Source organism: Seriola lalandi, unplaced genomic scaffold (assembly GCF_002814215.2).
Source record: "Seriola lalandi dorsalis isolate HSWRI2012SDOR001 ecotype SW California unplaced genomic scaffold, Sedor1 jcf7180002054570, whole genome shotgun sequence".
NCBI lineage: Eukaryota > Metazoa > Chordata > Actinopteri > Carangiformes > Carangidae > Seriola > Seriola lalandi.
This window is the reverse complement of record NW_019525123.1, coordinates 983,367-998,292: the sequence shown is the minus strand read 5'-3', so window position 1 is coordinate 998,292 and position 14,926 is coordinate 983,367. Positions and strand designations below refer to the sequence as shown.

The 14,926-nt window shown below is 39.8% G+C and overlaps 2 protein-coding genes across 4 annotated transcripts in view; both read right to left on the bottom strand.

Moving 5' to 3' along the window:
- Window positions 1–7,568, bottom strand: part of cunh8orf34 (chromosome unknown C8orf34 homolog) — a 59,688-nt gene extending 52,120 nt beyond the window's left edge. For 2 of the 3 annotated variants that reach the window (XM_087176798.1, XM_087176796.1), the window contains exon 1: window positions 7,134–7,568. In XM_087176798.1, the coding sequence (XP_087032924.1) occupies window positions 7,134–7,202 (69 nt within the window). In that variant the 5' untranslated portion in view covers window positions 7,203–7,568. The remainder of the gene's footprint in view (window positions 1–7,133) is intronic. The other variant, XM_023416996.2, reaches the window with a different exon arrangement.
- Window positions 7,569–7,988: 420 nt separating this feature from the next.
- The window catches only part of prex2 (phosphatidylinositol-3,4,5-trisphosphate-dependent Rac exchange factor 2), an 89,756-nt gene continuing 82,818 nt past the window's right edge, over window positions 7,989–14,926 (bottom strand). Inside the window, exons 39-41 of the mRNA XM_023416905.2 lie at window positions 13,742–13,844; window positions 10,869–10,936; window positions 7,989–9,088 (exon numbers count right to left, since the gene is read on the bottom strand). Of these exons, the coding sequence (XP_023272673.1) occupies window positions 9,043–9,088; window positions 10,869–10,936; window positions 13,742–13,844 (217 nt within the window). The 3' untranslated portion in view covers window positions 7,989–9,042. The remainder of the gene's footprint in view (window positions 9,089–10,868; window positions 10,937–13,741; window positions 13,845–14,926) is intronic.

The following is a 14,926-nucleotide window of genomic DNA, read 5'->3' as shown; positions in this document are numbered from 1 at the left end:
ATCATTTGATTTGTTCCAGAAGGCATGAAATGTGCAGTGCTGCATATTTAAATGGTTTTTCATGTATGGCAATGAAGACACTATAAAGTACATTCTTAAGAAATATAGCTGAGGGACTTCATTGATTTAGGCCACAGTCCTTCTTCTTAGTATAAATGCATTGTTAAATTGAGCAAAGTTTAAATGAGATTCCAGAAGTCTCTGTTAGTCAAACCAAATTGGTATTTTTCAGTATATATATTTTTGGTGCACATTTTCCTCTTTGTGTTACTGTTTCTCCACCGCAGCTCCACAAGAAAACTGTGTTCAAAGTGCTTTAAAAAAGACGGTAACTTTGGAAGATAGCCACTTGATTTGATAAACTGGGATTGCTTAAGGCTCATATTAACTTCAGATAAGCTCTGGAACCGTTTTTGCACAGAATGAGGACTGTGGATTTTGTCTTTCATCAGTTACATTAGAAACATGTTACTGTAAGCAGAGGTCATTTCACAGTCAGTATGAAGGATTACAGCGAGCAAAAACTGTTAACGTACATATGGGCACTTGGCTATTGTTTAAAGACGACTTGGAAAAAATATGAACCTATCCTTTGATATAAGTACATTGGTTACAGCTGTTTTGATCCAGATAGCAGTGAATTATGTAGTGCTGCATATCCAGTCGATTTTCTATTTATGGCAATGAAAAAAAAAAAAAAAAAAAAAACATGCAACAAGGGAAATAAATAGACAACATTAGACTATAAAGTATATGAGGAATTACAGATGAAGCAGGTGATCTGAGAAACATTTAAAGCCCCTGAAAACTTGGTTTCAAATCTTGACTGTTTCTTTGTAACGGTAAATATTAGCGAATAAGCAAACAATTTCAAACAAGTAGCGAAAAAGTCATCTTTAGGCAATAGTTATTAAGAGTTTAACACTCATAAAACACAGCTAATCCGCGCCTTCGGGACTGTGTGGGTGTCGTTTGATCACATTTTGATTTAGAGATTGATAAAAATCCTGATTCGTGCACAGAAATACATGATACTGCATTTTTTCTAACAGAGCCCCACCTACCTCAAACAAGTGAGAAAAGCACAGATTAAAACTAACTAAAAATGTTCTAACTTTAGTAAGAAATGTTCTTGTAGGAACTCACCACTCAGTAAAAAGCTGACTGCGAAAGAGGATTCAGCACAAAGCACATCCTCTTCCTGGACCCCACTAAAGTACATACATTACACACGTGCACAGACGCATACTGTATCAATCCCTCTTTGGACAAACATACAATCATTAGACAACAGCTGAACAAATAGAGGCTAACTGTCAAGTCTGTGTGTCAGATGATCAGCTCTCCCGTACCACCAGCATGACTATTAATTACACACAGCAGTAAGCCATCACCATCCTCCGGCTGTAAGTGGACATGATAACTTTATTAGCATGCGACACAGACACTGCACTCTGTCTCCTTCTCTTTCCCGTACTCTCACAAATCGCAGACACTCCCAGCCGCCACCTTACGCTGCACGCTCTAAATCTTCCTCATATTGGACTTCACTCATTGTCTCGCTGCCTGATCTCCCAGATATCCTTTGTCCTCCCTCTTCGCACCTTCCTGTATTCCCCCCCGGACCAACCTGGCCTTAGGGTGCCTGTGTTCAGCTGCCTGTCTTGTAGTGATTACTCCAATCGTGTCTGAAGGGGAGCTGCCTTAACCCATGCATGTCTGTCATATCAAGTCATCAAACTTAAGGCCATCACTGAATCTGAATTTTAAAAAAGGTATCTAGAAAATAAAAACCAAAACAAGGTCTAATTGGTTATGCCAGAGTTTAACCAATCATTATTTCTCTCCTTTGAATTTTGACAGAGCTTCTGTCTAAATGTGAATTCTAAAGTCTTCCTCTGGACCCCCGACAACAAAAGTGAATGGCCTCATTTCAGTTTTCACATGGTGCCATGACAAAACTGCCATGGGAAAATTGCAAATTGCATATTACTCTAAACTGATTGTATTGACTTTTAGCATATCTTCACAGTTTGCTAATAGGATTTTTAAAATCTAAATTAGAGCGAGCGTTTCTGTGTTTAGATGTAAATATATGCTAAAATAACCCTCTAGCATACAAATGGTTGAAACTAGGGCAAAAAAGCGAGAGAATCCAAATCATACTTTTGCTCATTAGACACACTATAGTTAGTCATGAAGGTGTGAGGTGATGATCCTGCTCTGAAGTATGGGAAAAGCACCTCAGTTCTCTTATTAGACTATATATCAATATTAAATGGCCAGTATTTATCCTGTAACAGCCTCATCTCATTTTGCAACGTTTGCTTTGAACTGGAGGATGAGGTGAAAAAATAAACACAAACAAAATAACAAAGCAAATGACCATTGAGAAAAACTTACTGGGTTTTTATCACCAACGTGTGGGAGGTATGCCAGTGACAGACTAACCCTGTCACTGAAATGTTTCCAAGGTGTGTTTGTACTGGAGATGTAATAAGACCTCTGATGCATTCCTCTGGATGTAGAACTCAACCTCTCTACTTGTGTTAAACTGACTGCGTATGTTTTGTCTAGAATAACAAATCCTGACTTTGATAATCTGTGACACAGTTGGTAGATAATCTTCAATTTCTCTACTTTACAGGAATTATGGTTAAAAAAAAGACACAATAAACAAGTTACATGCACACAGAAATAAGATTATTTCACTAGAAAACACAGACAGAGTATACTGCTAGTACAGTAGGTGAAAATACCTTGAACCCATTCTCACCAAGTCCAATAAATTATCCCTTAAGGGAGTGGATCAATAGGTCAGGCAGTGTGTCCTGATTGGACAGACCGACTTTCTTTCCAGTGCTGCAGTGCTGCACTACCGAGACCCTGAGCATAGCAGATTAGAAGAACTACATAGCTGAGCAGGCTGGAGTGAACCTTTTTCCATGTGGATGAATATACTGTATAATTCCCTCAGAGCAAAGTCATTTCACTTCACTGTAAGTAGCAACATCAATAGTAGAAACCAAGCAGCTTACCGATTTGAAATCCTACACCGTTACTTGAGGTATTGGCTGAAACTGAGTGCAGATTCAGTATTAGTGCTCTTTTCTTTTTACTTATCGATTTCAAATCTGTAATTTTCACTGTGCAGAACTAATTAGGGTCATTCTTCTGTCTGAAAGGAAATCTGAGGCTGTGACTTCACCTTTCTATAACGGAGAGAGAAAAACATGTTGCATATCAATGATAAGAAAAGCACAAAGAGATTAATTGGATTATTGCTGTATTAATGTTTTTATGTGCATCGGTGCTTTTCATGCACACTGTGCATGTTTGTAGATGCTTTTGTGCAACGATAAAAAGAAACAGTAATGCCAACCTGATCCATTTAATAAAATTTGTATCAGCGCCAATACCAATCCAGTTTATCACTCATCAGGGCTTCATTAATATCAGCAAGTGATCATAAAAAGCCCTGAGCTAAGACCAATACTCTTAACCCTATTAGCAGAACTATATTCAAGGTTTTAAAGTCACTAAAGAAAAATACAGATTTTGTCATGAACAATGGCACCAATTCTTCCACAGTGCACTTTTATAACTCAACATTTGACTATTAACCAATTTCAGTTCAATCGAGTGACACTTTTCGGTCTAAACTACACTTACATGACCCACCAGTTCACTCTTCTAATAGAGCGGTAATATTGCTTTCGATATGATTGACAGATCACAGCAGGGAGGAACATCACGGCGAGTTTAATACCGTCTGTGATAAAGGCAAAGACTGCTCCTTTTTTTAACTCACTGGTGTTGTTACACAAAGTTTAAATGTCAGAAGTTTACAGATAAATCCTGCAGATCCTCTTTGATAATACAAAGAATAAGGAATTCCACAGATTCTGTCATACAATTGAAGTAATTCTGTTGCAATGACAATGTCAGACACGGGTGACTTTTATCCTTTGTATGTTGCAATAAGGCTGTAACACACATATGCTTGCTGTATCTATTTACTATTAGTATCACACAGGGTATAACAAAGGAATGTGGTCTTCCACTTGCTTTAATGTCTATACTCACGACAATACAGACACATATGAGAGGTCAAGCTGTACTTTAACTATTAAGTGATTGAGAAAGAGTAGGTGTTTGAAAAGAATATCAATATCAAGTAGATGACAACAATCTGGGGTGCAATTACTTCAATTATTATGAAAGGCAGCTTCACTTTTTAGATAATATTCCACTGGTGTTGACTCAGCGTGCTATCTCCGCAAAGCAACCATTTCATTAGTGAGTGGGGAGCAAAAAAAAAGAAAAAAGAAAATCAATTCTTTGGCAAATCATAAGCTGTGTCTCATCAGTGTGAGTAAATGAACCCCCGCTCCTGTTACACAGACGCTTTAATGCTGCAGCTATGTGCTGTCTATGAGGAAGAAGTGATGGGGGCTTTGCAGATGAGTGTGAGAGAGAAATAAAGAGAAAGAACAGTTTGTGGTAAAGAAATTGATTACACTGTGGGGGTGTTTACGCAACATGAAGTAAGAAACCCAGGGTGTTAATTTGATACAGAGAGCAAACTCTTTAACATTCATGCATCTGAGATGCACATACATAATGCTACATTACATACTTGTACATTAAATATTGTGGGGGCACTTGTTAATGCTACTCAATAAATATATCTAGGCAATTATTGTACAACTAAAGTAAGATCACCTTTTAAATGAATAACGCTTTTACAGATTGGCGTTTTTTCTGCTCACATGGAAACCAACCAGATCAGTAGGAGGCAATCCATTTATTCTTGCTGTGGAAATGATGTCATTTGCTGCAGAAACTCGCAGTGTGGTGTCACTGTATTGCATGCAGTGCATTGCCTATATCCTTTAATCATTGATTTTGGTTCAGGTTAAAGCCATTTTATTATTGTTACTGGTCATCATGTTGGTTTCTGTGCTGTAAGCCAACTCAAATCATGTGAGCCCCAAATCACAAAATTATCTCATTGGGATTTACAATAATACACACCATATCACACCAAAGACCATCATACTGTTCATTTTAGAATGTTATGTACAGCGTATTGTACTACACTTTGCAACCATGGATAATAGAAAATGCTTATATTGCTGCATTATGATCTTATAATTATAAGTTTTTTTGTGCCATTTCAATTGATGCATTTTACCAGCAAGTGTTGTACTCATGTCTGAATGGCAATCAATGTTTCAGTGAGGTCTTTTTTGTTTAAGCAGCACAGCAGAACGGCCGTATGATTACATCTGCTGCACCAATTCTCTACATCTGATCAGAAAGAAAGTTACAAGAATTCCAGCCCCTCTCTTGGGTTCTTCCAATAAAGAAAAACTTGTGTCTTCACACCTGAATGCACATGGATAGGTTTTCGTTGCGACAACAATGAAATGGCCAAGGTATTTCAAGCGCAACACCAGGGTAGCAGATACATCATTTTCTCATGAGGAGAGAGGCATCTCCTCTTACTATACATCTTTCTCACTACCTTCAAAAACCTGTCAGTTTCCCCTGCAAATCCACCCTGTACCATCCACTGTCTAAATACTGTGAAAAGCGCAGCAATGATCCATGTCATTGTTGGCCTGAATAAAAACTCTACATTTATCTTAAGGACAAGCATGTACAAGCTTTAGCATATGAGCCCACTGATCTTTGGAACAAAGGTGTTATTTGATCAGCACCACAAGCAGCACCTTAAAGTCACACAAAGCACTTTAATCATCTTCAAATGTAAGATGAAGGAGACACAGTTTAATTGTGCACAGAGGCAAAAAAATAAAGAGAAAACAGGCAGGAGAACTGAAGCAGAGAGCAGAGGGGAAGACAGGTGGAAGAGGAAGATGGAGGGAGGAAAAACAAACAGAGAGAGCACACAGAGGACTATCATTGTGCAGTTTAGCCTCAGTGACTGCTGCGGCCTCACAATAAGATTTCCTATCTTCTTCACTGGTTAAATGCATGTTAGGCATGATGTTCTCTGTCCACGGTGCTGAAACAAGCCTCTGTTACTGCCCTCATATCCATTTAACATGCGGTTCATGTTTGTGTGTGTGTGTGTGTGTGTGGCTACTACATATCCAGCTGAGGCACAGAACTGAAACGTCAGCACTTTGCAAAACGCATCATGTGCATGTGAATACTGCTTTGCCACGAACACAGAGCACGTCTACTGTATCCCCATTCGTTTCTCACGGTGATGGTGATATTACAGGTGTCGTGCCAGTTGTCATTCTTGTTTAACTGAGAATGACAGATCCACAGATCGGCTGCATCTGAACCCTAAACACAGTTGAATGTTTTGTCTGTCTTTCCATCTTTGCTCTGACTATTATTCACACCTGTGCAGTCCTGCTTTCAGCAATAGCCTAAATCCAATAGCAAACAAAAGGATGAAGTCATGTTCTCCCCTGGGTTGCCTCAATGCCACACTGAGAATACCCCAGGATGAACACATAGATCCCTTAACTGACAAACAGACAGAGAGGCAAGTAGTTGGGCTATATCTTCTGTAGCCATATGCTTAGCTGTGTGAAATATGAACTACAACTGGCTTCCCTGAGTGGCCCCAACTTCAACAAACTGTGACAGTGTTGAGTCAGGCAGTTGCAGGGTAGGCTACATCATCTCATCTCATTTCATCATCTTTTGAAATGTAAATCACTGGAAGGGCTAAACATGAAAATGTGAGGGCAAACACAGCAGCCAGTATTCCGCTATGTGTTTCTGCACTCCAGTATCTCATTTAAAAAAAGAAAAAAAAAAAAAAAAAAAAAAAAAAAAAAGGGGGAGCGCAGTGGGACGTTTCAGTCTAAAGACAAACCTGACACAAAAGTGCAGACAAATAAACGGGTTTCCATTTTATCAGGCGGCTGCTTAAACGTCTACAGTACAAGTGTATAATACGGAGGAATAATACAGTTTAATGTGTCCTCAGTTACTCCAGTGTGACAGCACCCATTGCAGATGTGCGCTCATCATTTAGCACAAACTATAAATTAAAGCTGATAAACGTTGTCTGGTGCAAAGCGACGGTCCTTTGAATTGGCATCCAAGAAGTTCAGAGTTGTTAAATGAATTTGGACACTCACCTCAAACAAGGGTCCGATTTTATTCTTCTCCAGATACGACTGAATTCTTGACTGTTGTGGAGACGCCATGAAGAAACTGTTGTGCCTCGCCAAGAGCTTTTAGCAGGATGAAATCATGGGGTGAGTCGGTGTCATTCGTCCTTCAAGGGGCGTCTCGGCGACTAAAATGTGCAAAAAAAAAGAAAAAAAAAAATGTCATCAAGTGAGGCTGCAGTGGAGCCACGGTAAGTTCAGACGGGTTGCGTCAAGTGCGGAGCAGGCGGCTCTGAGCCCGGCTCATTGTGGAGACTCAGCCCGGGACCGTCCCCAGCTTGTCGCCTCACTGACTCTCTGGCGGCAGCTTCCCGGTAGAAGCCAATGGCACAGCAGCTCTGTGACAGAGATTACAAATCTTCCGCTCACTGGCTGCCGGTGTTAAATGTGCCACCGCCACTCCCATTTATCCAACGAGCTCTGGTTAGCCCGCTGTGTTCTTCTGTGCTCAGCGCAATTATGTGTCTTGTAATGCATCCACCTGGACGAGGAGAGCAAATTTTACGCTAATAAAATGCGCGGCAACACGTGCACGTTCACGCTGATTAAGCAGGTGCAGCTCGTTCTGCTAATTAGCGTGAGAAAAGATGAAAGTGAAGTCTTTCTGTTTCATCTAGAATTAATTCTTCTTCCACTTAAGGTAAAACAACAGCATGAGTATACCACAATAAAGAATCGTTAGAAAATACTAATGTAGTAGGAGTGTTTAGCATGAAGCAAGTATTAAGCTACATGTTAACTATAGAAAAAACAAAGCTAATGAGCTAAAGGTATATTGGTGGTGTGGGTCATTTGCATGAGCAAAAACTACACGTGTCCATCCACTGTTAACAGCTTTAATATATTTTTACATACTGTATAGGGTTCTACATGACAACATTGTAGTGTTTTGAGGAAAACCTGCAGCAAAAGTCGAACATCATTTTTACATTGATGAAACGGAGACATATGTAGGTAACATTATATATGCAGGAACACTACTGGAGCTTATTGATGCAGTTTATTATCAATTGGTTGTTTGCATAGTATTGAGCTAGTTATCAACTCTACAATGATAACATCCAATAATAAGTAACACAGAGAGACACTTTAATCCTGAGTACTGTCAATATAAAATAACAGAATATATCTCATAGCTCTACTTCCAAAAACCTATTACATGTTAATACTGATAAATCATTGAAAGTCTTTATATGCATGCATATAACAGTTATAGAAATTCAAAATCAGTGGGAAACAAGAGCATGACTCTTTTAGCATATTTTTGCTAAATTTCTATATTTACAAGCGAATAAAAATCATGTTGAGGAATGTTACAAAACACACTTTCATATGGTTATCAAAATACTGACAGAGAGGATAAAGCATACAAGTGAGAGAGCAATCAGACAAATTATTGGCTAATTTGAACAAATACAATGCCAAATTACATCCAATCTCCTTTTCATCAGTATTATCTTGTTCATTTCATATGTAAATTAAACTAATAACATAAAATGCAAATGTCCCTCATGAAAACAAGTACAATTTTCAGCCCATAATGCGCAGACAGTGAACTGATGGGCTTCATTCCATTTCAATGAGCTAATTTAACTCCATTCGAGTTTTCTCACTTTGAAACATCTTGTCAGATGCATTATACAATAAAAGAATTTCAAAATATGTATAAAGTACAACAATGAAAAATATAAAGTATTAAAAATACTATTTACGGTTTTCAAATTTCTATTTACACTTCAGGCAGCTATACTGAACATATAAAAATGTTCAATAACTGATTTTTATTAGGTGGATTCTTCATGGGTGGAGGAACGACTTAAAGAGCAGAATGCTTGGGACTCCGGGACCTTTGCAGCATTTTCCTGGATGCAATGCATTATGGGTCCCCATCTGGGGGTGGAGGTAGGCACAGCTTGTACAACCTGATCAGAGAAAACACACATGCAAAAATGGTATTTATTTACATTCCAATATATTGTACCACAAACACTGCACAATGATCAAGCAGTGAGAATTTTCTCTTCCCTACAAAATTCTGTTAGCTGCAAAGGAAATATAACCAGATGTAGCTGCAGTTTCAAGAAGAAAGATGTCAGCGATGGAGATATAATTACCCTTAGTAGTGCACATCCAGCTTTGCACTACAAAGTCAAACAACATTAACTATGTTCAAACAGTAAAAAATAACTTCAAAGTTTAGTTTCACCTTCACAAGTGTTGGTACCAAGTAAACAGTATATACTAAGGCCTGGTAACATTCATGAGGACAGTTTTTATAAATATAAAATCTAAAGTGTATAGTGGTTATACACTTTGTGCTTTAAATGCCACATGAATTGTGCAGTAGTTACGGCTGTTGGCATTTGTATGAAAGCCTGCATCTATATAACGTCCATGAAAAATCTAATCCTAGCAGTGCACATCTTACAGTCAAGAATTATATATTCTGCCTTAATGAACAGAAAACATTACTTTAGCAATAATTGATTTTGTGTAATTCATAATTGATCAGTGTTTTTCCACCTCAGTACAAATTTCTCCATTATCAGCTGCATTTCTTGCATCATAATTGAAGCTCTACTTTTTTAAATAAATAATCAGTTGCATCACTCACATCTTTTTGGTTTTGAAGGGACTCACTTTGCATCACATGGCTACTGGGTAAACTCACACATAACCGCCCCTTTTATCTACACATCAGTGAGGGTGAGAATCTCTATCTTATGAACAACCAGCATATCTCATGACCCACAAAGCACACTTACATATTCTACAGCACTCACTCATGCTGTAACAATTATGACATAAACCTAGTGAGAGTGCAGCAATTTTGCTCTGCGACCACAATGTCTCAACACTAATCATCCCGCTACTTAATTGTATTTGTCAATTTCACTAAAAGGTTCAAAAGGGCTGCCTGTCACACAAAAGCGTATATGTCACAGCCAAATGGCTGAGGCAGTCCTTGTCCTCGTCTTGGAGCTACTGAGAACAGGGAGCTCCCTTCTAATGGAACCATTTGGCCACAGCCCTGCACAAAAAGCACATACACAGCTACTCAACTGCACAAATACATGCACTTTTGAAAAAGCCAGATTCAGTTGACTACAAAGAGATAGACACTGTGATGGACACTTTGTATCAGTAGTTTAAAGCATACTGCAACTTTTAAAAATGTATTTCAATACCTTTAAGTGAACACTCAGACTACTTTATTTCAAATTTAGGCTACAGCCAAATGATGGACTGGTTGAGAGCAGGAGCTGTTTTTAAAACTCCTTCATGGTGAGTTCAGGTAAGGTCTGACCATCCGAGATTCAAGAGTCAACAGAAACTAATCAATGTTGATCCGAATTTTCAAATCCTGAAAATATACACATGAGCAAAAAATGGCGTTTCTTACTGCTTGTTTCCATCTTCAGTGACAAACACAGTGTGACTTAGTAATTATGTGTTCAGACATTTGTGATTTGAATGCAGACTAGCAAAACATCAAATCAGAACGCCCCTGAAAGCACCAATAAGAAAGAAAGTTCTTGCTTGCAACTACATTACCATATGACAACATATATATGCAACACTGAAAAATAGTCACAGACTTGATGTCTAGATAATCGGCTATTACATGCAAAGCCTGTTAAGGCCCCTTAATTCAATAGGCTGACGTGAGCCCACATGGACAGGACGTGACTGCAGTTTTACCTTGGGACTGATGACGGTGTGCGATCTCTCACTCCCAGATTCTTGGCAGAATTCTGGACTCTTGCCCCCTAACAGAAAAACAGACATCAACAATTCATGACATTGTGGATCAGGTTCAAATTCAATGGCTATAAATAGGAGCTTGGAATAAAACCATAGAGAGAAGAGCTTAAACAAAGCTTAGACAGTAAGCCAAAGAACATATGTGCCCTTTGAGTATTGATAATGCTTTCACCCAAAGCTTTATGCAAAAAAATTACAGTGAGGAGTGTGGTGATTCAGCTTTTGTTTGGAAATAATACATTGCTGAGTAATATCATTCAAACTCTCTACTGGAATGGAGTTTTGAACTTTTATTTTTATTTATTTTTTTTTTTTTTTTTAAATCAGGAAGCATTGAGTTTTTAAGTTTTAAGGTCTTGCTGATTTTAGAGGTATAACTTCACTCTTCATATTTTGATAGTTTCCCCTTGGACTTGGTTGTTGAACAGATTTGTTTGCATATTTTAAAAGTCAGCTGGGCCCAGAGATGAGCTAGTCCTTGGGCAAACAGCTCCTAGAAATATTGTAGTTGATGTCAGTAGTAGATGCATGTGGAGAGTCTAAAATTTAAACTACAGCTGCCATGTGTTGTCTCTATCTACTGCACATGTCTAACTATGTATGCGAAAGAGCACATGCAGAATAGTCTTTGTAGGGGGAAAAAAGTGACTATAAAAGGCCTTTAAAAGATGAGCGTTGCTGGGGTCCGTGCGTTGCAGAGCTTGATTATGCCCAGTCAGGTGCATGTCTGCTCTTTGCTAATGTTCCTGTAGTCTGCTGGCGGTGCACAGAGTCGGCAGATACACGACTGCAGGGGGGCAGGAAGCGACTCAGCCTCTCGATTTAGAAACGCAAACACCTGCACTCACAAATACCCGCTCTGCCCTGATGTACACGTGCACGCGAGAATAAACAATCGCAATCATTATCCAATGAGGTCATCAGCATTTCTCCCTTTTTGAGCAGAGAGGGAGCGCCTGGCCGAAAGTGCATTAGCTGACCTCTCGGTTACAGCTCTGCCGTCTGCCATCTTAGTGTCTGCCCCGAGTTACGTCCCGATATCAGGATAGCATCAGCAATTATTCGATGCGCATCACAGCCATCCATTCTGATGCCTCCAGACAGAGATGCCCCCTGATGTCCCTACAGGACACGGCACCCAGAGAAGATTAGATGAGCGATATAACAACAGAAACAAAACTCTTTACAGTTTCTTCAACAAGTGCAACTTAGTTTACATAAATAAGGTCACTAAAACTTTGATTATCTGATGATGCTTTAAGTATCATAAATTAAAGAGAAATGTAGAAGAAAAAAAAAAAATCAGGGGATCACCAAAGTCGGTAAGATTCTTCCCCTGGGAACCATGAATGTCTGTACATAATGTCATGACAATCTATCTGGTAATTGTTAATTGGTAATTGTGGTATTGTAGAGACTAATCAAACGAGGTGTACCGACCCTCAAAATGCTTCATGTATCTTGTATAACTGTTTTCATTTTTCACATTTCTCTTTTATTCGACTGTTTTATAGATGATGTTTCTTCACCTTGCTCCTACCTTTCCCAGAATTTAGACATGTTGCTTTAAAAGAGGAAGTTATCCCCTTATATATACAGTATTCTCTTCCTTTACAGTCTAAACATTGGAAATTGCCATGCAGGAAAGTTTACAAATCAAACTGTGAATGAACCAATTTTGCTCAAATCACTCATGCATTCTCATTCTGGGTGATGGTGTCTGAGCTTGATGGATTGGTGCTTCTGCTGGGACCGGATGCTGTGCTGATAACCTTTTTGTGACTAAGTATGACTATTCAGCAAGGAAGAAGAGGCGTCATCCAAACCGTGAGATTCATCAACCGATGTCTGAGAGCAAGGGCACACAGCAGATCAAGCTCCCCTCTGCTTTCTATCTGGACTGAACAATCTCTTCTCAGTGGTGTGTAGGTCAATGATGATACAAGAAAACAGAAAGTCTGTCTAATGACAGACTCAGAAAAATGACACATCAAAACAACACTCTCAAATCTCAATACCTGCACCTTCTCATAATCAATAAAAAAAAAAACGCCACAACCTCCACAAGATGGATTTTTTTTTTCCCCTCACAGCCACATACAGTAGTACTCAAGGTCAAACAATGCACAGAGTTGCATCCTCCTGGCTGCCAGCCCAGTTCTCTTGAGTGTCGAAATGAAATGGCTTTCCTCCTGCAGGATCTCAGCCTCTCACACGACCAACCTCTCCTCTCACTGCAAACAGCGAAATAACCACCACTCACAGAACTTCTAATGAGCGTCTGAGATATAGGGGGGGAGAAAATGTGCACGCACTAAGAAAGTAATGGGAATTCTTTACCTTGACCCCCAAACAGACATGCAGACAAAACAAGCACCAGACTCTGAACCAAGTCTTGTGGACAGCAGCAAACATTTCCTTCAACACCAAAACATATATTTACCGTTGGCTGCCTTTAAAAATTGCATTCTTATTCAAGTAATAGTGTGATAGTGAGAGAAATCAAGCATTGACCAAGGAAGCTAAAATGGCGTAAATGCTATTCTATTGGCACTGTTAAATCTTATTGCTAATACTGTTTTGGCAGCCTAGTTTGACTCAGTGAAGCGTACATTTATCTAATGGTTTTGGATGCAGAAATTGCATTTTGGATTGAAACACAAACGCACTCTCAGTCAGAAAATGTCACCGCAGGGACTGAAGCAGCAAAAGACTGTGGCAGCAATATCAGAAGGGGTGAGTAGAAAAATAACTACGGGAGGTTATTCACACAGTAACGTTGCGTGCGTGTGTAAAAATAAACGGCATACCTGTTTCCTCATGACATCTGTGGCCTGCATGATGCAGCGAGGGGGCAGGCCATGGTTTCGGGCCAACAGGATGGCCTGCTCCAACGTCACACTCAGGGTGCAGCTGTTGATCAGAGAGGAAACATAAGGTCAAGCTCAAACACGCGCTCTCAGCCTGCATATTTATCAGCACGAGGGAAGCCGATCCTAGACTGGCTTATGGGGAAATCATGATGCAGAACCTTGCTTCCTTTTTCTACTGTTGCTGTACTAGAGCCCGTGTTTGACACAAGAAAATCATCTGGAGTGACAATAAACACCTTCTCTAACTCAACACTCTCTCAAACGTGCTTTTATGGCAATAAAGTCGTCTTTCCAACAGACGGAGATTGAAAGTGAGATCTGAGAGTAAAAAAAAGAAGAAAAAAACAACAGCACGCCAAACTCAAACTCTGGGCTTCATCCAGATATGATGATTCTCTGGCAGAATTCACTACAAGTACATCAAATCTCCCCGAATGCTCCTCTTGACACCTTCTCATTACCATCACATTCCCCCTGCTTCACCTTCGCTCATCTCCTCACTAATGAATCATTTCATTTGCCACTGAAATGTCACTCACATCGAGCAAACACGCAGCATCAGGAGAATAACAAACTCTCCCCATCTTCGCTTTAGACTGAGCAGAGGAGGCGGATTAAACCTCGCCGTGGACTTTCTGCACACGAGGACGCTTCCCTGTTTTTCTCATCACCGGGACCGATGCTTCTCGTTGCGGCCGAGAGGAAAAAGGGTCCAAGGACAAGTCAGTGTGTCTTCCTGTGGCCGGGGCGATACACTCTCACTGCTATGAAGGTGTCATGTGTGTAAAATGAGTGCTGACGCGAGTGTGTGATTCATTAGTTACAGCAAACTTTGTTGCCAGGCGCACACACAGACACTGTCTCTTCCTGTGTCTCGCCTTCACACACACACACACACACAGCAGCATGTGGATAAATCCTTAGAGAGCCAGTGACAGGTGTCAAAGCTGTTGGGTGACCTTTCTATGATAACAAGGTGTACTAGTGTATCGATCCCGGGCCTTTTCACTGCAAATTGAACTGTCCAAAGCGCCAAACACTGCCGGGCTCACTTTCATTGAGTAACACTGCCATGGGGCTGCGAAGGAATGAGACTATCTCCTTCTCTCGTGGTAGGGATTC